Below are 26,894 nucleotides of genomic sequence, written 5' to 3'. Positions count from 1 at the left end.
TACTATAATATGATGATGATAGTGCAATTTGTTGGAAATTTGCTGTAACCTGTTGATGTTACAATATTCCTATAACAAGGGAAGTTTGTTACAGTTTCGTGTGACAATGGCCATGTATGAGTGAATTTTTTAAAATTTAGCTGTAACATAGAGATTTATGAGACAATTACTTACAGTTTTCCTGTAACGTGATGATGTATGGGGTAATTTGTTACAGTTTTGCTGTAAAATTACAATGTATGGGACAAAGTGTCATTGTGTTAGTATAAGATAAGCATTATTAGCAGAAGGTAACAAATGTTTTGCACATGGGGCTATTGGTTACAACTGTACTGCGATGTATGGGGCAATTTATTGCAGTTTTGTTGTAACAGGGCGATGTATATAGCTATATGTTACAATTTTGCTTAACATGGCGCAGTTTCTTACAATTTTGATGCAACACGTCGATGTATGGGGACCTGATTACAACTCTGGTATAATTCTGCTGTAACAGGAGCATTTTGTTATAATTTTCTGTGACATGATAAAGTATGACGTAATTTGTTACAATGTTGCTATAACGTAATGATATATTCGGTGATTTCTTAGAATTTTGTTGCAGCATACGATGTATTTATATCTACATGGTTATTCGCAATTCACAATTAATAGCCTGGCTGAAGGTTCATCGAACTAACTTCAAGCCTCTACTATAGTCTCTGTATTATACCTGTAGTATCTTCTAAGCTTTCTACCGATAAATCGAAGTCGTTGGCTTGCTTTGCCTACAATATTATCTCTGTGATCGTTCCAATTTAAGTTTTCATAATTGTATTTCCTAAGTATGTAGTTGATTTGTCTGATTTATCGTGTAACTGAAATTTAACAGATTCCTTTTATTATTCATGTGGATGACTTCACAGTTTTGATTATTTAGAGACACTTGCCACTTATTGCATCACACAGACATCTTGTCTAAATCCTTTTGCAATTCGTTTTGATCATCTGGTGACTTTACAAGACTGCAAATGAAAGTATCGTCTGCAATCGATCGGGCTGCGCGGATTGTTTCCCAAATCGTCATTATTCATATAGATTAGGGACAGTAGAGGACCTATAATTCTTCCTTGGCAAATGCCACATATCATTTTTGTTTTACTTAATGACTTTCCATCCATTACTATGAATTGTGACCTTCCTGACAGGAAATCGTGAACCTAGTCACACAATTGAGACGATATTATGTAGGCACGCAGTTTGATTAGAAGTCACTTGTGAGGAATTGTGGCAAAAGCCTTCTGTAAATCTAATGATATGGAATCAGTTTGAGATCCCCTGTGAATATCAGTCGTTACTTTTTGTGAAAAAAGAGCTAGTTGCATTTCACAAGACTGATGTTTTTGGAATCCATGCTAACTATTTTCAGTTATTTGTTTTTTATATGCAATCTTTATTATGTGATTTAAGCTGCTTCACTACAGCAAGGATGTTTACATATTTACTTCTTAGCTACTCAGGTTGGCAGCTGTTCTTGATTCAAACACTGGAATGTTTCCTTTGTCTTGTTCAGTGAAGGAATTTTGGAAAGCTGTGTTTAGCAACTCTGCTTTAGTTGCATTGTTGTCAGTAACATTTCTGTTTTTACCGTATACTGAAGGTATTGACTGTTTATTGCTGCTGGTGTACTTAACAGATAAAAAAAAAATGGTTCAAATGGCTCTGAGCACTATGGGACTCAACTGCTGTGGTCATAAGTCCCCTAGAACTTAGAACTACTTAAACCTAACTAACTTAAGGACAGCACACAACACCCAGCCATCACGAGGCAGAGAAAATCCCTGACCCCGCCGGGAATCGAACCCGGGAACCCGGGCGTGGGAAGCGAGAACGCTACCGCACGACCACGAGATGCGGGCACTTAACAGGTAACCAGATTCCCTTTGCAGTATGGAGCAGTGTGTTTAAATTTTGATATTTCAGGACCATTCTGCTACAGTTTGTATAATATTGGTGGTGCAAGACTTAATTTCTTACAATTTTGCTGTAATATGGCGGTGTATTTGGGCTAAATATCATGTAGTCTCCACTGTGTGATGGCACAAATTGACATTATCACCAGAAGAAGAAAGTTTTTTGTACTGCAGGACCCTATCACGGGAGTCACTGTAATGTTCGGTTGACTTTGATATCTGTTGTAGCCAAACTAAGATAAAATGTTTGACCAGTAATACAGGCGATTTAGACATGGCAAAAGCATTGTCTACTTTGGTACAAAGATTAAACTATTCCGATTGAGATAATATGTTTTGAGCTATAAATTTCATTGTTTTTATTGTGATTTATGCCCATTTTGTCGTATCTGAATTTCCATAGCAGAAAGAATATGCCATGCATCATGCAATAGCAAATGTTTCAAATGGCTCTGAGCATTATGGGACTTAACTTCTGAGGTCATCAGCCCCCGAGAACTTAGAACTACTTAAACCTAACTAACCTAAGGACATCACACACATCCATGCCCAAGGCAGGATTCGAACCTGGGACCGTAGCGGCCACGCGGCTCCAGACTGTAGCGCCTAGAACCGCACGGCCACTCCGACCGGCATGCAATAGCTTCCAGAGTAAAGCCTGAGCTGCTTGCTGACAAACACATGCAAAGTATGATACGATATTGCAGTACCTGTGTTGTTCATAATTATGCTGCAAGTTACTTCATGCATATCTGAAAAAACAGGCAATGTGGCGACTACAGTTGGTATGAAGGGCATGCAATGTATACGTAGATGCGAGTGTGGACAACCGCTAGCTGCATCATGGAATTACACCGATGAAAATTCCAGGACTCTAACGCAGATTTCCCACTTTATGCGAGTCCCGGTCGGGCATCAATTTTCATAGTTGTCTTTTCATCATACAGCTGACGCTTCTCCATATTCACAACTGCGAATATGTTTCGTACACATGCAGAAGTTGTGAAATGCATTTCATGTTTCTAAGAAGTCAGACAAGTCCAGACTTGATAAAGTTGCTGATGAAGCATCACGCTGGTCTGCCTGCCTCCATCTGCCATAGTTAACTGGGTGTTTTGTTTACACGAATCAGCGACCATCTTATAAATCTCAAAAGTATTTATTTTGAGAATGATAAGATGGTTGTTCTGACATTGCTCTTTCAATTGCACAATTCAGGTCAATCAGAAACTTTTGAACGTGATCCCGATTTATACAAAATTCAGATTGGTTGGATACTTTAGAATATGATCCACATGGCAGCTAAACGCTAATTGACTGTTTCGTTTTAAAGGTCTTTGAAATACATTAGTCATTGGCTGTTTCATGTAAATGGCTAGTAAAACACTGGGCTGTGTGTGTGTGTCTGTGTGTACGTGTGTGTGTGTGTGTGTGTGTGAGCGAGAGAGAGAGGGGGGGGGGGCGGAGGGAGAGAGGGAGGGAGGTTTTTTGTTGATAAAATTGTATGTCAGGTTGCCTTTAGCACAGCTTCTTGCCCCTACATGTAGGCAAACTGAGCGTATGACCATGTAATTTGCACTGACGCTGTATGACCTTCAGCCACGTGTCTGAGGTAGATTTTGTTGGATAGTAATTTGTTATACTACTTATGCCAATAATAAGTATAGAAAAAAGCCAGGGTTTAAAGAGCCGTCAGTATGTTCTGACAGACACATTTCTGCTTGTCATAATATGGATGTTTGGTATGTTCTTATGCTTAGCAGCATGGTTATTGCATTTGTCTTTTTGGTATTGCTGGAGACGGATTTTCGAATATTGTGACTCAATTCGGCTTGCGAATTCGTGTCAGTACTGAAGACCTACATGTACCCTTCACTCTGCAGCGGAGTGTGTGCTATTTTTAAACTTCGTGGCAGATTAAAATTGTACGTGGTATCAGAACAGGGACCAGAAAACTTCTATTCTGTAGTCAATGCTCTAGAGTGAGCTATCGAGGTACGACTCAGAACGAGTTCTCGCACCTCACAGGTTTCCTTCCGCCAGTATTTCCCTTCTACCTTCCAAATTTCGTGAATCGTGCCTTGATAGCACAGTCGGAAAGAGCGCTGCCGGTGAAACGCAAGTTTTGGGTTTGAGTCCCAATCTGTCACACAGTTTTAATTTTCCAACAAGTTTCACTAATTACGATGTTGTACCAGCAAGCCACTGTTTCTTATAAGTGTCATTTTTATCAGTAGTAAAGCTGTACTTTCTGCTTCTACTGCACTCTGGATTCGTCCACGCTTAAATTTAGGAAAGTCGGAAGCAATCATCATCTACGGCGAGGCAGGTAATGCAACAATCATAAGCATTTTAAGAAGCTGATCTGTAGCGGAGACACATATAGCACCAGGGACGAGGTTGCCTGACGATGGGTAAGTGTCACGGTCTGATGACAAGTTTTCTATTTCACAGCATACTCTAAAACGCGTACAGGTACAGCAGTACTAGAGAGCATCCGTGGGACAGTTGGATTTACGACAGTAACTTTGCGAAAATTTCATTACACAGACGGGCTGTATCACATAAATACAAATTTAAAGGATGCAAATAATATTGTACCACAACGTAATTATGAAAGATGACTGACTCACATATGTGACAGGAAAAATCAGTGTTAACGCTAGGCGCACCAAGGAAAGACCATCAAACCAAGTGCAAACGCGAAAACAAGTTATGGCAAGCTTCTTCGAGCTAGTGTGACTTCGAAAACAGCAGAATTCGCTCTAATTATCTGCTTTGAATTTCGTTGTCTCGCAGTCAGAAGATCAGTCACAATGGTTTAGACCAGCCGCTTTTTGCGTGGCTGCAGCCGAATCAAAGAGAGTCCGAAGGATTGACCTGGCCTTATAACAGGGGCCAAGACGCCGTGCAATGTTGATACTGTGGCTAAGCTGAAAGCATGGAGAAATTACAGTCGAGATATTTCCCGAGGACATTCATTTCTACTGTTGCGCGAGAGAAAGCAATTATCACTGTACTGGAAGCCGTGCGTGACGAAACCTCCATTATTCTTATACACGTTTCGCGAAAGGCCTTTCATCATTGGTATTACTTGTGTCATCGGTCAAAATTAAAGCCACGTTTTAGGAATATTATAATAGCAGAATTTCGATTAATTCGTTTTCTTGAATCTTAACGCGCACAGCAACCAGTCAGTAAATGGACACATGTTCTGGCCCCATGGACGTCCTTGCGTCCGATATTCCTTCTTTGTATTCTCTTATGCCCATTCTCAATGTATTTTTCAATGCCTTTTTATAATTAAAATCTGTGTAAGAGTTCGTATGGCTTGTACTTTCATGAACACGTGGTCACACGTTCTGTGCTTTTAATATTTGGCCACGTATGTGCTTACATTTTGGTTGGCACCCTCACTACATTTGCTTCTTCTGTCTGAATATACTGATATTCACAATTGTTGTTACAGATTTTATACACCTTCTCTATAAGCTTCCGTAATCCTTAGTCTACGTGTCCCTTGTTCACAACCTCGCCTTTTTGTAACGGACTGAGCTATGTACATTGCACACACAGGTGCAAAAAAGAGGTACATTCGCCGCTGTAGGAGTCTACAATATACAGGACCGATGCACAGAGAGAGTCCGAACAAAATAATCAAAATTCTAAATATGATTAAATTGGACTACAGAGACGGAAGAATAAGAAGAACTATGTAGGATATTCCATAAATAATGTCGCTATTTGGAACAAACGCTACTGAAAAACTGTTCAGCTGAAGATAAAATAACCAACTTTTGTTTAATGAGTAGCATAGGGCCCCGACATGCGCAAAAGAGCTGCTCTGTGGAGTGCAGCCACTTCGACTCACGTGCCAGAACGATGTTGCGGTGCAACACAAGGCACAGTGCTGAGTTTAAATCATTTGTTAGCGTGCAGCGTAGCTTTCGAGAGACTTATCCAGGACAAAATGCATCTAGTGACAAAGATATTCGCTGATGGTTCAATCACTTTCGAGATACAAGAAGTGAATTTAAAGCACATTCACTGGGCCTACCGAGAACAAGTGAAGACGAAGTTGAAGAAATCGGGCAGTCTTGTATCAGAAACCCGAAAAAACATCTTGCCCGACCTATGGCAACACACTTCAACGTCATGCATAAAAGGTTAGGCTGCATGCCTACAAAATTCAGGTTAGACAAAAGATAAAACAGAGCGCTAGCCCTAAGCATACGAACTTTGCCAGTTTAATGCTAAATGAAACTGATGACAAACCAAATTTTCTGAAACAAGTGCTATTTTCAGAGGAAGCAAAACTCCATACAAATTTTAGGATATGGGTTCCGCCTTTTTGTAAGCACACTGTTTTTTTTTTTTTACTACACACATTTCAGTACCTCTGTGCTATCATCAGTGGGTTTTGTTTTGGAAAACTGTAAAAAGTGAAGATATTTAGTTCTTCACTGCTCTAACAAAGTGAGGCCTAAAGAAAGTTTTTTTCGTATTGTTTCTTACCAGGATTTTACATTACATGGTTTTTCAGGACAAACTGTAGGGTGTCCTGCACTGATAGCTTGTCATCCTTAAACCAAACTACGTAAATGTGAATTTCATTGGCGAGGTAACACATCTCTTGATTTTTAAAAATCGTGATTTTGTCTTGTCAAAATCTATTACGTATATATTTGTTACTACTCATATTTTTTATGACTGGTCCTTCTCCTTTTGCGTTCTGAGGGCTCTGCATATATGTATTAAGGTACTTAGTGTAATTTCATTCTTTACAAACGCCTTCTTACTTCACAAACCGCGAAACAACGGAAAATGTAAATCCGGATGCCGCCCAACACGAGTCAAGATCTTGACTACCTCGCCTCCTCACTCTTCGTTCCTCACAGAATTCGCACTCAAGTAAATCGGAAATTTGTGGTAAGTTCCTATGGGACCAAACTGCTGATGTCATCAAAAAAATGGTTCAAATGGCTCTGAGCACTATGGGACTTAACTACTGTGGTCATCAGTCCCCTAGAACTTAGAACTACTTAAACCTAACTAACCTAAGGACACCGAACACATCCATGCCCGAGGCAGGATTCGAACCTGCGACCGTAGCAGTCGCGCGGTTCCGGACTGCGCTCCTAGAACCGCTAGACCACCGCGGCCGTCGCTGATGTCAACGGCCTCTAGGCTTACAGACTACTTAATCGAACTTAAACTAATTTATGCTAAGGACAAGACACACAACCATGCCTGAGGGAGGACTCGAACCTCCGACGGGGGAGCCGGGTGAACCGTGGTAAGGCGCCTTAGACCATGCGGCTACCCCGCGGTCAAGTCGCAAATAAGTAATGAAGAGACTGTACGTAGTATGACTGGGGAGCAAACACAGAAACACAGATACATCGTCCGCTATTTGCAGATGATATTGTGATATTGTCGGAATCACGAGAAGAGGCGACTAATCAAACCACCCAGCTGCAGAGACAAGTGGCTCAAGTGGGTCTACAGGTCTGTGTCGTGAAATCACAGCATATAAAGTACATCAAGACATTAACAGGAAGAGAGATTCAGAAAGTAAACAGATTAAATTTGTTCGTAAAAGCGTGAATAGAAACCGGTATGTTCGATGCCGCTTATACGCAGCAGAAACTCTGAACGTTGTAATAATAGGATCACAAAAGCTGAGGAACGTTGGAGCCTCATGGTATTCGGAACTCGAAGGACAAGAAACGCTCAGTATGGAAGACGAGCGGACAACGGATAGTAAACCCTGACCGAGATGGTTTCGGAATCCGCCAGGAAGAGAAGGGTTATGCTATTTGGACTCATTCTTAGAATGGACCATAGTAAGTTGACAGGCCAAATTCTGCTGTTTCTTCAGAACAAGAAAATCAAAATACGATGGCACCAAGAAGTGCAAAGAAATCTTGACAAAATGGGAAAAAAGGAGACAGAGATTTACAATAGAGTGACTTTCAAACAAAAAAAACCAAGCTGTTCCAGTTTTCCAGGGCAGAAATAAAACGAGCAAAGAATGTTGTGATATATGAGAATGAAAGAATACTGATAAGGGTGAAGACTAGAAGAAACAAAGCTACAACGATTTAATGTGAACCTCCGTTGGTCAAAACGAAATGAAGAAGAGAAAAAGAAGCATTGTTCACATCTTTGCAATTTGTCACCAGAGTGTGAAAGTCACTGTCGTATTATGTTCAACAGACTGCGCCTGAGTTTCTTAAATGTTCGAGAAACTGGTTCTCTGAAAAGAATCTCAGAATATAGTTCTAGTCCCTGTATTTATAGCGAACAACGAGAACGTCAATGAATTTATAAAATTTCGGATTAATGCATATAGGTACAGGTAATTGTACTTTCCAAATATTATCATCGAATGGAAGAAAAATGAGAGTAATGTTAGAAGTATGTACATCATATACAGTCTTCCATATCACTTATGTTGACACTCGCAACTAAAATGTATATTTTAAGGTAGTCATAGCTGCTGCTCTTGGGAAAATGAAGCGTCAGATCTACTGATAATTAAATGGCAAATTACATCGACTGTTTTACAGTAGTGTTATTTTATCAATGTCAGATCGGCAATTGGCGAATAGAGTACAGAATATTAAATTTAACTGTATGTATAGTTTCAAAATTTTAACATCAGTCACCACGGCTTCGCAAGCCTGTGTCGCTACATCCATTGATTCTGGAACGTCATGGGTGTCAAACTGCAGTCAGGTATGTGATGGATAAAATAACAGGATAATACGAAGTAATATTAGAGTATATAGCCTCGGCTTTGCAGATGACCTGGCGATTTTAACTAGGGATATTACCGCAGCTCAAAAACAAATTTAAATTGTTAAAGAAGTTGCGGAAAATATAGGACTACTAATATCATTCGAAAAAATGGAATATATCAATGCAACAAACAAGCACCAAAGTTTTTGAACACGAAATATGGAAAAATAAAAAGGATTTCTCAGTTTAAACACTTGGGGGTAATCATGCAGGAAAATGGTCTGGAAAAAGTAGCAAACGAAGTCCGCTGTCAATGAATCGCAACTGCCTTCAGATTAACACAAAATATTTATAATGAAAAAGGCTTTCTAAATTCAGTAAACTTAGCCATTACAGCACTGTAATCGAACCTGGATGTCTTTATGGAGTAGAAACTTTAATTTTAAATAAAAAGAGGGATATTTAAGAATTTCAAAAGAAGGAAAGAACTACTATTAAGAAAATATTAGGCTCCAAAATTAGTGATGGAGTGACTTATAGGCTGAGAAGTAATAAGGAAAGAAAGAACACACAGCCATGAGAAAACGTAGACTTAAATTTTATTGGCACGTTAAAAGAATGGCATCCACTAGGTTGAAAAAACAAATAGTAGAGTTCTACGAAAACAGCAGTAATGTCAAAGCTGAGCCAATTAAATGGATCGCTGTGATTAAGAAGGATCTTAAGGTACCCGATATAACTCAGGCAGACGTTACAGACAGAAAAACATTCAGAAAAAAATGATTGGAAGGTCGGTCAGAGGGAAATTAGAAAACGGACTGGAACACCGTGGTCTGATGAAAGAAAGAGACTTCGTTCTGAAAGGATGAAACAAATTTGGACACAAAGTAACACCAACCAACAAAAGCGACATTGATTGACTATACCTCGTGTGATCTTATTGGGCCCATACGTGAATGATAATAAATAATAATAGGAAGTCATCAGTGAAAATATTGTCCCCACCATATTCTATCAAAAGAAATATGTGATGTGTATGTATGTGAAAGAATTTACCAGGGAGATAACATTCGCGGACATCTTCGTATTTTTTCGGTACTTTATCCATCAAATACTTAACTGCATTTTGACAGCTATGAGATTACGTAGCCCGGTGAGGAAACGTCGTTTACTCAGTGCATATAAGATGTTTCAGATAAGGCGTTTTTCTGTTCGACTTGCAAAATAATAAGGAAAGAATTATTTTTTTTTAGGTAGGTAAACGTAAGATACAGTCACTCTTCATGCCGTTAGCATTGTTTATGTGGTTGGTTCTCAGAGGTTGCAGCAACGTTTCTTTAGATGCACCCCACAAAAAAAAAAAAAAATTATCCGGTGTTAAATATGGCAAATATATGGGCCTTTCCTGAAGACTAAGGCGTCATAATAACCTTCGCGCACAAAATCACAGGCAGGACGAGCTGGGCACCCTCCATACTACAGCTATATACGGCCTGTAATGTCTAGACTGACATCTGCAAAAAGAGCACCTAGAATATCGACAATAAAAGCTCGAGATATGTCACCTGTCAGACAGAGTACATGCGAAGTAGAGTGGGCCAGAGATTACCTCTGTGGATCACCTCCTTTGACAATCGACATGACATACCAGCTATGATTTTCTGCGATCCATTGATAGTGACCGGGCCAAATAACTCACGAAATAAGCATCAAACGAAAAAATTACAAAGAACGAAACTCGTTTAGCTTGAAGGGGGAAACCAGATGGCCTAGTACACTGGACTCGCATTCGGGAGAACGTTGGTTGAATGGCTCTGAGCACTATGGGACTCAACTGCTGTGATCATAAGTCGCCTAGAACTTAGAACTCCTTAAACCTAACTAACCTAAGGACATCACACACATCCATTCCCGAGGCAGGATTCGAACCTGCGACCGTAGCGGTCGTGCGGTTCCAGACTGTAGCGCCTTTAACCGCTCGGCCACTCCGGCCGGCACGTTGCTTGAATCCCGCGTCCGGCCATCCTGATTTAGGTTTTCCGTGATTTCCCTAAATCGCTTCAGGCAAATGCCGGGATGGTTCCTTTGAAAGGTCACGGCCGACATCCTTCCCCATCCTTCCCTAATCCGATGAGACCGATGACCTCGCTGTCTGGTCTCCTCCCTCCAAACAAACCAACCCCAACCCAGATGGCCTATGGTGGGCCCGCTAGATGGCGCTGCCATAGGTCAAACGGATATCAACTGCGCCTTTTTTTAATAGGAACCCCCATTTTATTACATATTCGTGTAGTAAGTAAAGAAATATGAGTGTTTTAGTTGGACCACTTTTTTCGCTTTGTGATAGATGGCGCTGTAATAGTCACAAACCTATAAGTACGTGGTATCACGTAACATTCTGCCAGTGCGGACGGTATTTGCTTCGTGACACATTACCCGTGTTAAAATGGACCGTTTACCAATTGCGGAAAAGGTCGATATCGTGTTGACGTATGGTTATTGTGATCAAAATGCCCAACGGGCGGCGGGTCAGGGATTTTCTCTGCCTCGTGATGACTGGGTGTTGTGTGATGTCCTTAGGTTAGTTAGGTATAAGTAGTTCTAAGTTCTAGGGGACTGATGACCATAGATGTTAAGTCCCATAGTGCTCAGAGCCATTTGAACCATTTGAACCCAACGGGCGTGTACTATGTATGCTGGTCGGTATCCTGGACGACATCATCCAAATGTCCGGACCGTTCATCGGATAGTTACGTTATTTAAGGAAACAGGAAGTGTTCAGCCACATGTGAAACGTCAACAACGACCTGCAACAAATGATGATGCCCAAGTAGGTGTTTTAGCTGCTGTCGCGGCTAATCCGCACATCAGTAGCAGACAACTTGCGCGAGAATCGGGAATCTCAAAAACGTCGCTGTTGAGAATGCTACATCAACATCGATTGCACCCGTACCATATTTCTATGCACCAGGAATTTGCATGGTGACGACTTTGAACGTCGTGTACAGTTCTGCCACTGGGCGCAAGAGAAATTACGGGACGATGACAAATTTTTTGCACGCGTTCTATTTAGCGACGAAGCGTCATTCACCAACAGCGGTAACGTAAACCGGCATAATATGCACTCTTGGGCAACGGAAAATCCACGATGGCTGCGACAAGTGGGACATCAGCGACCATAGCGGGTTAATTTATGGTGCGGCATTATGGGAGGAAAGATAATTGGCCCCAATTTTATCGATGGCAATCTAAATGGTGCAATGTATGCTGATTTCCTACGTGATGTCCTATCGATGTTACTACAAGATGTTTCACTGCATGACAGAATGGCGATGTACTTCCAACATGATGGATGTCCGGCACAAAGCTCGCATGTGGTTGAAACGGTATTGAATAGCATATTTCATGACAGGTAGATTGGTCGTCGAAGCACCATACCATGGCCCGCTCGTTCACCGGATCTGACGTCCCCGGATTTCTTTCTGTGGGGAAAGCTGAAGGATATTTGCTATCGTGATCCACCGACAACGCCTGACAACATGCGTCAGCGCATTGTCAATGCATGTGCGAACATTACGGAAGGCGGAGTACTCGCTGTTGAGAGGAATGTCGTTACACGTATGTCCAAATGCACTGAGGTTGACGGACATCATTTTGAGTATTAATTGCATTAATGTGGTATTTACAGGTAATCACGCTGTAGCAGCATGCGTTCTCAGAAATGATAAGTTCACAAAGGTACATGTATAACATTGGAACAACAGAAATAAAATGATCAAACATACCTACGTTCTGTATTTTAGTTTACAAAACCTACCTGTTACCAACTGTTCGTCTAAAATTGTGAGCCATATGTTTGTGACTATTACAGCGCCATCTGTCACAAAGCGAAAAAAGTGGTCCAACTAAAACATTCATATTTCTTTACGTACTACACGAATATGTAATAAAAATGGGGGTTCCTATTTTAAAAAACGCAGTTGATATCTGTTGGACATATGGCAGCGCCATCTAGCGGGTCAACCATAGCGCCATCTGGTTTCCCCCGTCAAGCTAGACAAGTTTCGTTCTTTGTAGTTTATTCGTTTGACGCTGATTTCGTGAGATATTTGTTCCGGTCACGATCAATGCACCACCCTGTATATTATGACAGTTGACACCACCATAATTCGTGAATGTTCAGCAGAGAATGTAACACTTTGTCAGACGCACAAAGCGAAATTATTCACGACCTGTTCGCAGAAAGTAACTATCCTACAGACATTCTTCCCATCAAGCTGCTCTGTGAGAGTCAGGTGGTACGGGCGAAACTTGTGATCCTGTACTATCCGTCACACATATGTAAAGCTGATACTACTGCCTGTAGTAACTTCTCTTTAAGTGAGGATCGTGGGGAATTGCAGCTGTAACAAACACTTCCATATCCTTTCTTCTTATTCATCGTCGTCTGTTACCGCCATACCTTCTCAGACTACTATGTCTCGAAGTCTTTATTCGGTTCGTAAGAGCGTGATGGCTGATGGAATTCTTCGACCACAGTATCTCGCGGAATAAGGCATGCCTACCTCGTTGTTTGTATCGTGTCGGCAATCTCGGAGCATCAGCAAAACGTCAGCGTTCTCTCTATATGTATATGCCATCTTTATTTTGTGATAGACCGAAACTCGATTCTTTGTGCACTCCGATCTGCCTTGCATACGGCAGTTTAAGGATATACTCTACAATCTAACCGAACGTGGCGCATCGAAAAAGCTTGTCGCTCTGTGACAACAGCAGTTTCACATCTCGTCCACAAGTCACTTAGTAGCTTTATTGAGTTGTGTAGGAGTATTCAGGTTTGAACACTTCACTTAAATGAACATTTCGCCACCGGAACATCCACTTGAATGTAGCCGATTACTGGTGAAATGATGCATCTACCCATAAAACTGATCGTTTGTAGTTCCCTAATGAAAATTTATAGAAAGTTGATTTAAATTGATTTGTACAGGGCAAGTCTAAATACATGATCTACAAGAAGGAAAAATTATATTCTATCTAAAAAAAAAATAACTGACTGCTGAAATCAGTTGTAACGCGCATTGCGATTCCAGTAGTGCGTTATACGGGGTTCCTCATTGTCCGAGTGACAGCGTATAATAAAATTTGTTACATGTTTCAAAGAAGTGGAAAGAATCAAGCGTCGATAAATCCTACAAAAGTGTAAAGCACATAGTTTAGAATATTAATTACTTACCAAACGAAGAGCTTGGAAATGGGATTCGCCGAAGCCTTTGGATTCGGGTTTGACTTGTAGACTTTAGAATCCATGGCGCCGGTCTTGCTCCGTTTCGTGCCTTCGTTGATCTCGTCGCAGAATTTACATCCAGCCTGCAAGCAGTATTCCCTTTATAACGCGTGTTGTCCAGGCACTAGCTGTTCACCACTGTAGATATGATACAAAGTAGGACTGCAGGAATACACACTTAATATAGAAAAGTTGCACTACCTCCCGGCGAGGTTTCGACTTGTGTCGTCACGCTCTCTTAAGAACCCACGTTCTTATCAAACTGCCAGAGCCAGTAGTGGAGCACTATTTCGGTTGCGACGTCACCTGTTTGCGGAGATTTGTTGACGAAGTCATACATAATCGTGTGCTAGCATTTCTGCTTCTGGTGCTTACTACTGTTCCGCACCTTGTACCGTGTCGAAGCCTAGTGCAAATGTTTACGTAAGACGGCGGACGGAGCTCTTTATTCACAGATTTTCAGTACGTGATAATGGGGCAAAGGAAAATCATGAAAGATGTGAACGGATTTATGTGCTTGCCGCTTATTGGAAATAGTTTAAGTAATTCAGAATAATGATCATGATACTGCGGTCTACATATTCTGTGATGAAATTTGCTAGAGTTTGGACGCGACAGTACTGATTACAACACAATATTAAACGGAAACCGGAATTTCGTTTTCCACAGTTGACTCATGTGTATGTTCTGAAAAAAGTAGCACACTATGAACTGCTTGAGGAGCTACCGAAGGATATAAAATGTCAAATTTTGATAAGAAATGGGTTTAAAAATGATTGATGTCATCTTAATGCGGTTTACAGTCGCTTCTTGATTGTGAAATTTTATATTTAAGGATGAAAGGAAACAAAATATCTTTTCTTACACTGATATTTGTTTGTTATTGAATCAGTTTTCGGCTTATTTGGCCACTTTCAGGTGAGAAATTACTAGGTTCCACAAAAGATAATGGGCAAGACATCAGATGGGAATCCCTTACACTTGTTCCTCCTTTCGTATCATAATTCAGTTCTTAATTAAAAATAAACTGTGGATTGTGTGATCGGAAATGAGTTGTATGCACTCGTATGAAATGTCTGAAACTGTTATTCACCTGACGTAAACCATATTATAGCGTTTATGTTAACATAACTTTAGTGTAACATGTCGTTTAACTAGATACGCATTCGGGAGGACGACGCTTCAATCCCGCGTCCGGCCATCCTGATTTAGGTTTTCCGTGATTTCCCTAAATCGCTCCAGGCAAATGCCGGGTTGGTTCCTTCCAAAGGGCACGGCTGACTTCCTTCCCCGTCCTTCCCTAATCCGATGAGACCGATGACCTCGCTGTCTGGTCTCCTTCCCCGAAACAACCAACCAACCAATTAGATAAATCGGTCTGCCGAAACGGGACTTGAGCCAAGGCTGTGGCCCATGATGGATATAGAACCAAGTGTGGCATGCGGTATTAACATGTCAGGGGATTACACAACACTGTGCAATCCTCTGCAGAGCAAAACGTCTGTATCCACGTGTCTACTCTGCTGCTCACACTTAAGTTTTTGGCAGAAGGTTGGTAGAATCACTTACGGACTTTTCTCGTCCGTTCCTATCTGCTAAGGATCTCATATCACGTAGCAGTAGACCAGAAGAGTATGGACAACCGTAGAGTAGACAGTTTCTTTAGTAGATCTATTGCACTTTCTAAGCGTTCAACTAATAAAACGCACTCTTTGGTTCTCCTTTTTCATAAAGTTTTTCATATGATGGTACCAGTTTAAGTTTTTTGTGATTGTAGTCCCTAAGTATTTAGATGAATCGACAGCCTTTACGTATGTGTGATTTATGGCGTAACGTTGAAGCTGTTCGTTAAAATGTTGACTTTCAGTTTACTTATTCTTCCACTAATTCTGAATCGCAACATGTTACAAAAATGTTCTGCACCAAATGATCGATAACTTATGGTATGACATTCTTTGATTAATCAACTAATGGCATTTCTGTTTGAGTATAGTTTGAAGGAAGTAGATACGAGCCAGTCAAGGTCCTGTGTCGTCCGTGTGCTACGTGTGTGAGGTCTGTTGAACGAGTTACAAAGCATTCTGCTCCTGACGGTTGCGGCTTGTTTTCCGGGTGTCGCTTTGGTTCTGATGGTGTTATTGGCCGTTGTTTCCACGTTTTCATTACGGACAACTGGTATGATAGCTTGTTTTGATGCTACTTTCTCATGCAACGAGCTACAAGAAGTATGGTGAAGTTAGTTAGGTTTAAGTAGTTCTAAGATCTAGGGGACTGATGACCTCCGATGTTAAGTCCCATAGCGCTCAGAGCCATTTGAACCATTTTTCAGGTCTGTAAGTGTGTGTGAAGACACACTTATGTTCTAACTCTCAGTGTTCAGCAAGGTATCAAAAAATGGTTCAAATGGCTCTGAGCACTATGGGACTTAACATCTATGGTCATCAGTCCCCTAGAACTTAGAACTACTTAAACCTAACTAACCTAAGGACATCACACAACACCCAGCCATCACGAGGCAGAGAAAATCCCTGACCCCGCCGGGAATCGAACCCGGGAACCCGGGCGTGGGAAGCAAGGTATCTGTTGATACACTTGGTACAGTATCTGTTTTTCATTAGTTCATTCATATGGTGGGTGTATCGACTGTATCACACTCGCGTTTATTTATATGTGTTCAGAATTTTTCTGATGTATCTAGAATTAATTTGTGGAATTCTTTCTCGTGTGGAGGTCTTGAAAGCCACGTGGTCCACCTCCAGACAATTGTAGTGCTTTATGTACTAATGTTTAAGGACTGAGCCCTAATAATCATAAATTTAACTAAATATTCTATCATTTATTTTCATTCCCGTGGACATTACACACATCCATGCCCGAGGCAGGATTCGAACCTGCGACCGTAGCGGTAGCGCGGTTCCAGACTGAAGCGCCTAGAACCGCTCGGCCACACCGGCCAGCATGAGTTACACCAAATGCGGTAGACCTATAGGAGATACTGTGAAAATGTACGAGATATCTACGACGTTCTGCTTCTAGGAAACTTGTTTTTCACAACCGTGTAGTTAAATTAGAAATGTTACTGCCCGCATTTTGTTTCTCGATTAAAAACCCGGACAGTTATATTTATCGAACGATTTTATTAGGACACCAGGGTATTTATGTGAAAACTGGGACTATCCAGGCAAAACCGAGATGTCTGGTCAGCCTAGGGCCATACATTCCCATTGCCCGTAATCTACCTATAAAGAATATCAATTGTTCATTCTCAATGTCAGGGTATGAAATTTTTAGACGTAACTGCGATCTCGAATTTTACCCAGATTGTATTAGAAGTTATTTCTTGGATCGAGATGTCATGCGAAAATGGAAGCATATTCAGCGCATTTTTTGAAAACAAATTTTCATACTCAGATCATTATAAAAAAGAGAACAGGTGACTTACAAATTGAAATTTGAAGCACATTTTTTGGTACTCACTTGAAGGTCCTCACACTTTTTATTGCTTAGTTGTGCTTAAGCTATTTTCCGCAACATCATTTTTCTCAGCGGTTCTGGGAGGTATACGAGTATATCAGAGCTACTGAGGAGAGGAAAATACAGCAGGGAGACGCTGTATCAGAAGCTATGCGGCGTGTCGTGAGTCGCGCGTGGTAGCTCAGCTACTACCAACAGTAGGCGTTATAGGCAAGGGTCCGTGTTAATGTGCAACACACCGTCTAAATCTGTCAGCAAATTTCACAAAGCCGTATCCTCCGCTGCATAGTGAAGTATTAATCTCGATATGTGAAGTAACTACCCAGTCAACACCTACTCTACCACCTAGCTGAACTAAACCTCAAATTCAGATGGAAATCCAGAAAATTTCCGCAAATTTCGTACGTCAGCTTACGTTGTTAGAGGTTGAACATCTTTCTCAGACTAGCATAAGGTCACACGAACACCACCCAAGTGCATTCCAACTGAAAAATGTGTTTCCAATAGTGCAACAGACCATATCATGTACGTATTAAAACTAAAAGCACATGTAAAGAGTAAATGTTTTATTTTTCGTTATTCCAATGTTTTTATCTCACTTCAGTATCAAAATGTGTCCAGTTTCAATAATTATACCTAACTGCCTACAGTTAGGTGGCATTACTTTTCCTGGTGCTGACGGATGAATGGTTGACGCCTGGGCTCTCGTAGCCAAGCCCACAGTTTCGAAGGTCAGTGCCTGTTTTCTTTTCAGACTTAAAATTCCACCTCTCATCATGTCTTTAAAAAAAGTATGTAATTTCCAAATAAATGTTGGAGTATCTCCAGAGAACGACCGGTAAAATTTAAAACTTAACATTTTGTACTCACAATTTAACGACAAACTGCACTTTTACACGGTATCATACGGCCACTCAGTATGTGCGTTATTGTATCTTGAACTACCATGGTTTTAATGTTTTGAGAATTAAATATTTTACTGTAATCAGAGTATGTGTTGCTATGACCGTGTGTGACTATAACTGTGTGCCCGAGCGGCATTTGAACCCAAATGCCTATCTGTCTTAGGTACTGCACTGACAGCTGCGTGACGGTTGCACATACACTCAAACACAAGAAAACGACACACTACATAGGAATTATCCGAAAGGGACGGAAATGAGTAGATGTGATGTACAAGTACAGACAAAAAAATGGTTCAAATGGCTCTGAGCAATATGGGACTTAACTTCTGAGGTCATCAGTCCCCTAGAACTTAGAACTACTTAAACCTAACTAACCTAAGGACATCACACACATCCGTGCCCGAGGCAGGATTCGAACCTGCGACCGCAGCGGTCGCGCGGTTCCAGACTGTTGCGCCTAGAACCGCTCGGCCACTCCGGCCGGCAATAGGCGTTCAGACAGCGTGTATGACCAGTGGTTGACAATTACTGGATCTTAAAACTGTACTGCAAGACTAGTAGCTGACAGTGTGTATCGGCAGTGGGTGTCAGCTTCTGGAACTTAAAACCTGTTACATCACTCTCACATATCGCGAAGAGATGTTGCTTCATATTTTTTACTACTATTTACATGTGATTTTTTGTAAATATTGTATATATTTACTAAGAAGAAAGCTTTGCATATTTCTCACTGAGAAGTTGCACTTCCAGCGTGGTCTCAGGTTCATGCTGTTCAGCAGGTGGCAGTCAGCCAGTCTCCTTACGAGAAGTGAGCCTGCACGGGGACACGAACAATTTTCACAGAAGTTGAGTTTCGGGCCGCTCTGTGCTGTTTTGGGCAGAAGCAGCACCAGCCCTCGCTGAGGGCAGAGGACACCATGCCACCACTGCCGTCTACAGAGAATAGATGGGCATATCATTATCTCAGTTTCAGAATGAACATGGAAAGATCAGCTGCTGCGGCGCCACCTGTCATGTATGAAAAAGTTGGTTGCTTCCGCTCCCAAAATTTTGGTGTATCCAATCGCACATGTCGCACAAGCTGGCCAACTGAGGAGACACTGCTTCAGGCCAGTACCAACCTTTTGTTTGTTATTGTTCGTTTTGCATGACAAGAGTGGGAAGTTTCTGCTGCATTCCCCCGACCCCCACCCCTTTTTTTCTCTCGTGAAATAAGCGATATTCTCGTCTGTCATATAGGCAACTGCATTGATTAGTATCTTCCATGTAGAGTTTTTTAAAGTAGAGAGTTGAGGAGAGAGAACTAAAAAGTAAGTATCGCGTTTATACATATCCTGGCTGGCATCTGATGCTGATGGGCATGTACTTGGCTGATTTTGGGGAAATGATGATGTGATGATGATCATGATGATGATGATAATGATGATCACCATGATATATGGTGGGGGGCGCTAAATAGCTAGGCCATCAGCGCCCTTGCATTAATGTTATACTGAAGAAGATTTTCATAATCTGTGGAAGGTGATCAATAAACTGGAAAACTTCGTTTGATCCCACCACAGGAAACATAAAGCAACACCAGGAAGGTGAGGTTCAGAAAAGCCCGTAATAAGACCCCAGCGAGACACAGCGGGATAACTAAATGAAATCATGGAGAAAATACCTGTAAAGATGCTGTTAAGAAAGAGACAGATAAGCGTGGCTGGATGACGGCTTAGAAATAATACGTGACCCAGCCACTCGTAAGCGTCGCATTACGCGGGAGTGCGATCTGCTATTATAGTCTTTGCAGCTCGCAACTTACTTGTTCTGGTAACGTGACTTGAGCTGTCGATTTCACTTTTAATTTGTGATTCTTATCTCACTAACTTTGAATTCGCTAGGTGCCCAGTGATACTGCACTTTCTCCGTGCAGTCTTCCGTATAATTTGCCACCTCCGCAAAGTGTTAGCGTTAGAGAACTTTGCTCTTTGTCAACTTCTTGTGGATTGTCACACACCAATTAGAGCAAGTAAAAATCTGTTATAAGCAGATTTTTCTATGATTAGGAGTCCCATAATAATAAATGTAGCCTGTTGTTGTTCTCATTGTGACATCGTTAATGTTGGACATAGTGGCCAAGCTCACGAATCAGGTACTTACTACTCAGTGAAGGCAACAAGCGTTGCACTCACTGGTCTTGCATCATTGTAGATTTGATTACTGACTACTATGTATAAAGTCTTGTCGACTTCCCCTTGGATTATAACTTTGCAGTCTGTTGTTTCACGATAATTTGGCTAACGACCTTGCAGTATTCAGATTTAATCAGCACCAATGTGTTTATAGCAACGTCGTATCATAACCCAAATCAAGGGCACCCTGGGTTCCCTGTCAGAAACGACACATACTTAACTTAATGTTGACCCTGCCAGTATTTTACTTTTGGTTTCGATTGGTATCCTTTAGTTAGGACGGCGCAGTGAGACACATCTTAGGTGTGCTATTTATAATTCGTTTCTTTTGTTGCGCGTGTATTTTTGGAGTTTCTATTGGGAAAATTTCCATTGTGTGAGAAGATTTTCTTCTGTTACATATGACAATATTTCAGTGTTTAGGGTCATGTTAAATTTGTGATAGCAGTAGTTCAGTGTACGGTAGATTTCTATTACACTTCCTTCATACGTATATAGGACTGGTAGAAGGTGATCTGGAAAGGCAAGGAAAGTTTTAAGCCAATGGGTTCAGAGGAAGCAGGGGAAGTCCTATCGCAGTTTTCAAATGGGGAGGCGTCGGTAGCAACAGCGCTTTCTGAATCCCAGAAAACCGCAGGACAACTAAACAACTTGTGAAAAAAAGTCGATTGTGGCACACAGTAGCTCAAATTTAACATAGGGGATATTCCATACCGGTTCAAACAAGTGCTAGAGAAAGCAGAAACAGACAGGAAAGAAGGGCAGGAGAGCCGTAGGAGAGCAGAGAAAAGATGCAGGAAGGACGAAGCAGATAGGAAATAAGCCAAGGAGAGGGGAAGGTTGAGGCATGATAAAAGTGGAAGTAGGTCGGAAAGAAGCGCAGGAGGATAGAAAAAGGTTTAGGGAACAGATGGCAGCGCTATGTGAATAATTCGACAGCCAATTCAAATCCGTTGACAAAAAACTGGTCCGATTTTCAGAAACAGTAGAAAGCAGAGTGACCAGGCTGGCCCAGGCTGAGTCCAATTCGAAGAAAGAATGAGGGTTCTGGAAGAGTGCATTGAATCTTAAGCTACAGAACCGATTCGATTCTCAGAAACTTCAGAATTTGCCTTGCTCATATGAGATATAGAAAAGCCTAGGTGGGAGATTAAGGGACTGTGAGTTGCGGAGATTCTAGTACCCCTAGCAGAGAGTTGGTGCAAAGTCAATAGTGAGTGGCATATTTGTGAGAATTCAGAGCCTTGTGGCTCACTGTTGCTACATAAGATGGAACCATTGTGAGAGAATCATGTGTAGCATCGACGACCATGTCCGTCAGGGGGCAGATCTTCGATTACAGGCATTTTTCTCGCCGAGGAAATTCCTAACCTACACTGCAGGCGGAGACTTGGATATTAAGATGTTCATTGTTCAGTTTAAGGGTAGCTTATCAAACTCTTGTCCATTTCAAAGAAAGTTAGCGTTCATGAATAGCCACACGAGGGGGAATATAATCACGAAAGCTTTACCACTTACCATACGCTGTACAACTTTTGCAGAATTTGAATCAAAAATTATGAAACTATAATGCTCTCGCGCGGAACATAACAGGTTGCAACTAAGCATCATGTAAGCCACATCACTGGTGGCAACATGCTTGCAATCTTATTCGAAGTGTTCCGACGAAATCCCAAAACGAAATCGGCATCTTCATTATCCATACAGTAATGGTGAGCTGATTCAGTTCTTATTTAACGTGATGTTAACAAAATATAAGAAGACGCCCCTGCTCTGTGTTCAAAATAATGACCGGGAGTCATTTAAATTAATAGTAACAGATCTCGATGAGTACGTGTTGTCAGATAGGATAGTGTGTTCTGCAACGGAAAGTGAACTCCTAGGAGGACGTGGTCATGAATGGCAGTGTGGGTGTGAGCAGCAATGGCAGCTGGTCTCAAAATGAAAGGAATAACTGGCGAAATCAGAGACCCAAACATTGCAATGGGAGAACATGTATGGGAAACGGCGCACAAAAATAGCTGACAGAGGGAGAAAACGAAGCAATGGAAATAGTTGAAACATGAACTCAGATCCACAACGGACTCAACAACCTTGACTAAATAATAAGCAGAAAACAAGTGCAGGCAGGACCCATTTGTACATTCTGAGTATGATAATGTATGACGAGGTCAGAGACGACGTTTTGGACAAGGTTAAAATACCAATGAAGCAGTGTGTCCTGTCATTAAAACTTTCCACTACAGTGGACGTGGGCAGACTCATAAGTGGAATTTTGGAAACCACATTATTTGCTTTCGAGCAAGCATAGGAGTGGATGGCTTTCCCACTGCAAAAAACATGGATGAGGGAAGATTTGGTTTCATGTGTCAGGCTGTGACGTTCATCACAAATGCCATAATAATTCCACAGCCGATGAGAAAAGGCGTACTAAGGGTGGAGTTTATGCGAGACCATACTGCAGTTATTGATATAGGCAGATAAGAAATTTCCCTCGCCGAGGTATAGCACAAAACAATTCTCAATTTCAACAAGTTGGTGCCAAGCATTGATTAGTAATCATGAATTTCCTCCAAGGACGGCTCGCCATGCTACAACAGATTATCCCTTTGAAAATGTGGAAAAATGTAAGATTGGTGTGGCAGAGCTTGACGAATTTCTACATGTCTTAAGGTTTCCAAGGTATGATACATCCCAAGTGACAGCCGTGAGGAGCTCAACGACATGTTAACAGACCCTGAAAAGTCTTTAGTCTGATACCTTTAAGAAATTTAGATATAAATTTAGGGTTAAGGGACATAAATTTTTCTTACAGCCATACAGCTTCGACTGATCTATTAATAGCAAGTAGAATAGCAAATGTTGGAACAAGGGGATATTGAAAGGGCAAGCAGTAGTTACAACAGTCTTCTGTCCCAAAGAGGGATGACATGTTCAGATTGGTGCTCAAGTCCCACCAAATAATCACTATCTGAAACGGATCCCAAGACCCCCGAAGAGTTGTTGCAAAATTTCCACAGGAAAAGCATCTTCTCGACAGTCGATTTGCGGCAAAGTTTTTGGCAGGTCGAACTAGACACCAACTGCTGGCACTTCACTACGTTTTTATGCCATAAAAATATTACCAATTTAAGAAGGTATCATGCAGTTTATCAACATCTTCATGTGTGTTGGTTTGGACCCTAGATAACATACTCAGTGAAGAAGCTGAGGATTTCGTTACCAAATGTACTGATGACACGAAATTTGCTTCAGAGTCCTACAAAAGCACAGCTACTGTGTGTGGAGGTTGAAGCAGGTACTGCAAGCAGCCAGACTTATTCTGAACTTAAAGAAGTCGAGCTTTGGAAAGAAAGAAGTTTCATTTTGGGGACACCTAATTACTCGAGATGGAATCTGTCCTCACAGAAAAATACTAAAGTGAGTTCAGAAGTTCCTGTTCCCAAAGTCTAAGAAACAGTTGAGGAGCTCCCTTCGACTTATAAATTTATACTGTAGATTTATGGGAATCGAGATCTTCACGCCCTTATAGGCAAAAAAGTTTGCTGGGAGAGGGGTGAGGATTCTAACAGACGATTCACTGAGCTGAATGTGTCCACCATTCTGGCCCACCCTGATCTGACCTTTCCATACCATGTTGCTTCATACTGCAGCAAAATGGAAGATGTGGTGGAAGTGTTCTAGTAAGTTGATGTGAATGGAATAAATGAGTAATAAAGAATGGCATTTGGCAGCCTTGTGCTAAACAAGAGTGAGCATAGCTATTCTGTTACAGAATTTCATGCCTTAGCCATTGTCTATGCATTCCAAAAATTTTGTACTATTTGTGTGAAAGAACTACCGTAGAGTACAAGGTTCTGGAATTTCTGATCTCATGCAAAGCTCATGCACTGGTGGTTGTCTCGTTGGAAGTTCTGCCTACAGGAATTTTCGTTTCAAATTAATTACATTCCTGGTAAAGACAGCATCATTGCCGATGCACTATTATGCTCGCGAGTTGAGTTGGATTAATGCAGGGCACAAAGGAGGAAATCAATAACAGATGTGATATCCTGTTGTTCATATGTGCGGTGTATGAGAGCTTCATTGGTGATGCCTTGCAAAACACAGGATAAGAATAAGACAGAGCACCACATGAGACTGAGAGACAGTGCGGTTTTATCTCTAATTGTTTTTTTTATTTCTCATATGGAAATAAAGTTCCATGCTTGTTGACAGAGCGTAGGGGAACGACGCAGGAAACCCGCACCGCCGTAATGGAGGTGATTTGCCGTTGCCTTCCTCCAACCATAATGGTGATGAAAGAGACGATTCATAATACGGTTCCGCACTTACGTTTAGTGAAAAAAATACGAGCTTACGGAATATCGGACCAGGTTTGTGATTGGATTCAGGATTTCCTAGAAGAAAGAACACAACATGTCATTCTTAACGGTTCAAAATCTGCAGATGTAGAGGTAATTTCGGGAGTACCGCAGGGAAGCGTGATAGGACCTTTATTGTTTACAATATACATAAATGACTTAGTTGACAACATCGGTAGCTCCGTGAGGCTATTTGCAGATGACACGGTTGTCTACAAGAAAGTAGCAACATCAGAAGACTCGTACGTACTCCAGGAGGACCTGCAGAGGATTAATGCATGGTGCGACAGCTGGCAGCTTTCCCTAAACGTAGATAAATGTAATATAATGCGCATACATAGGGGCAGAAATCCATTCCAGTACGATTATGCCATAGGTGGTAAATCATTGGAAGCGGTAACGACCGTAAAATACTTAGGAGTTACTATCCGGAGCGATCTGAAGTGGAATGATCACATAAAACAAATAGTGGGAAAAGCAGGCGCCAGGTTGAGATTCATAGGAAGAATTCTAAGAAAATGTGACTCATCGACGAAAGAAGTAGCTTACAAAACGCTTGTTCGTCCGATTCTTGAGTATTGCTCATCAGTATGGGACCCTTACCAGGTTGGATTAATAGAAGAGATAGACATGATCCAGCGAAAAGCAGCGCGATACGTCATGGGGACATTTAGTCATCGCGAGAGCGTTACGGAGATGCTGAACAAGCTCCAGTGGCGGACACTTCAAGAAAGGCGTTACGCAATACGGAGAGGTTTATTATCGAAATTACAAGAGAGCACATTCCGGGAAGAGATGGGCAACATATTACTACCGCCCACATATATCTCGCGTAATGATCACAACGAAAAGATCCGAGAAATTAGAGCAAATACGGAGACTTACAAGCAGTCGTTCTTCCCACGCACAATTCGTGAATAGAACTGGGAACGGGGGATCAGATAGTGGTACAATAAGTACCCTCCGCCACACACCGTAAGGTGGCTCGCGGAGTATAGATGTAGATGTAGATGTAGATGTAGATGTAGAATAAGGATTTCCCAGCGTTGAGGCAGTTTTATCCGCTGAGACACAATATATTATTCCGCCATAGGAAACCAAACGGATCAGGATGAGTGGTGTGTGGGCGAGAAGAGTTGATAAATATGCTGATCTTGTACACCCACATGAGCTACTTGCAGTTTGGTCCAGGAAAGAGCAATAGCAAACGTAAGCAGAAAGTCTACTATAACAGCACGGACAGGTAGCTGAGAAAGTGCTGGCAATTATTGTGAAGCGCCAGAAGGCAAAACATTCCACAAAACAAGACGTTCCCGTTTCTCCCGTTATCCCCCACTGCATCCATATAGCCATCAAGTTTGTGTCTAAATACGTCAAACTCTGGAAAAGGCTACTGGGAGTTCTGTTGCGGAAGTGCTTGTCATACATTTCTCATTTGCGGTTGAGTATGTGTAACACGTGATTTTACGCAACTAGAAACAATTCATTTCAAATAAATAGAAAGGAATCTTATCGAGGAAGAGGAATAAAGATACATATACAGCCATCTACCACCCACAAGCAAACCAGGAGCGAGTTTCATAAGAGAGCTAGGAAGGCTTTATAGGATCTACTGCTACAAAAGGCATACTTGATATGTATGTCAAGGATTTCGAGTTAGCGATGAATCATCTTCTTCACGACTCAACCACGATGACTCCAATCAAAGTTTTAATTAATCAAGAACCAGAGGAAACTGAACGCACTGCAGATGTTGTTATAACTTTTGGCCTACTGCCAGCTGCAAATTATGCGCTGAGGCACTTGCTGACATGTTTTGAAGATTTATCAGACGCCAACTTTTGCCGCTAGAGAGCTAATTGTTCTTCACCATATTTATGTTAAGAATTGAGGCTTCCTCTGTGTCACTTTTGTAGATTCACCAGCGTGTAGATGGAACGTGTCGTATAACTTGGATTACACCACACTCTCTGAACTTGCTAAGCACAGTACAC

At 41.4% G+C, this 26,894-nt stretch overlaps 1 protein-coding gene across 1 annotated transcript in view; it reads right to left on the bottom strand.

The window, feature by feature from the left end:
• The window catches only part of LOC124594006 (ATP-binding cassette sub-family C member 3-like), a 71,695-nt gene that overhangs the window by 1,838 nt on the left and 42,963 nt on the right, over positions 1–26,894 (bottom strand). The window contains exon 3 of the mRNA XM_047132358.1: positions 13,933–14,066. Within this exon, the coding sequence (XP_046988314.1) occupies positions 13,933–14,066 (134 nt within the window). The remainder of the gene's footprint in view (positions 1–13,932; positions 14,067–26,894) is intronic.

Source organism: Schistocerca americana, chromosome 2, assembly GCF_021461395.2.
Source record: "Schistocerca americana isolate TAMUIC-IGC-003095 chromosome 2, iqSchAmer2.1, whole genome shotgun sequence".
NCBI lineage: Eukaryota > Metazoa > Arthropoda > Insecta > Orthoptera > Acrididae > Schistocerca > Schistocerca americana.
This window is presented reverse-complemented; position numbering and strand designations above follow the sequence as displayed.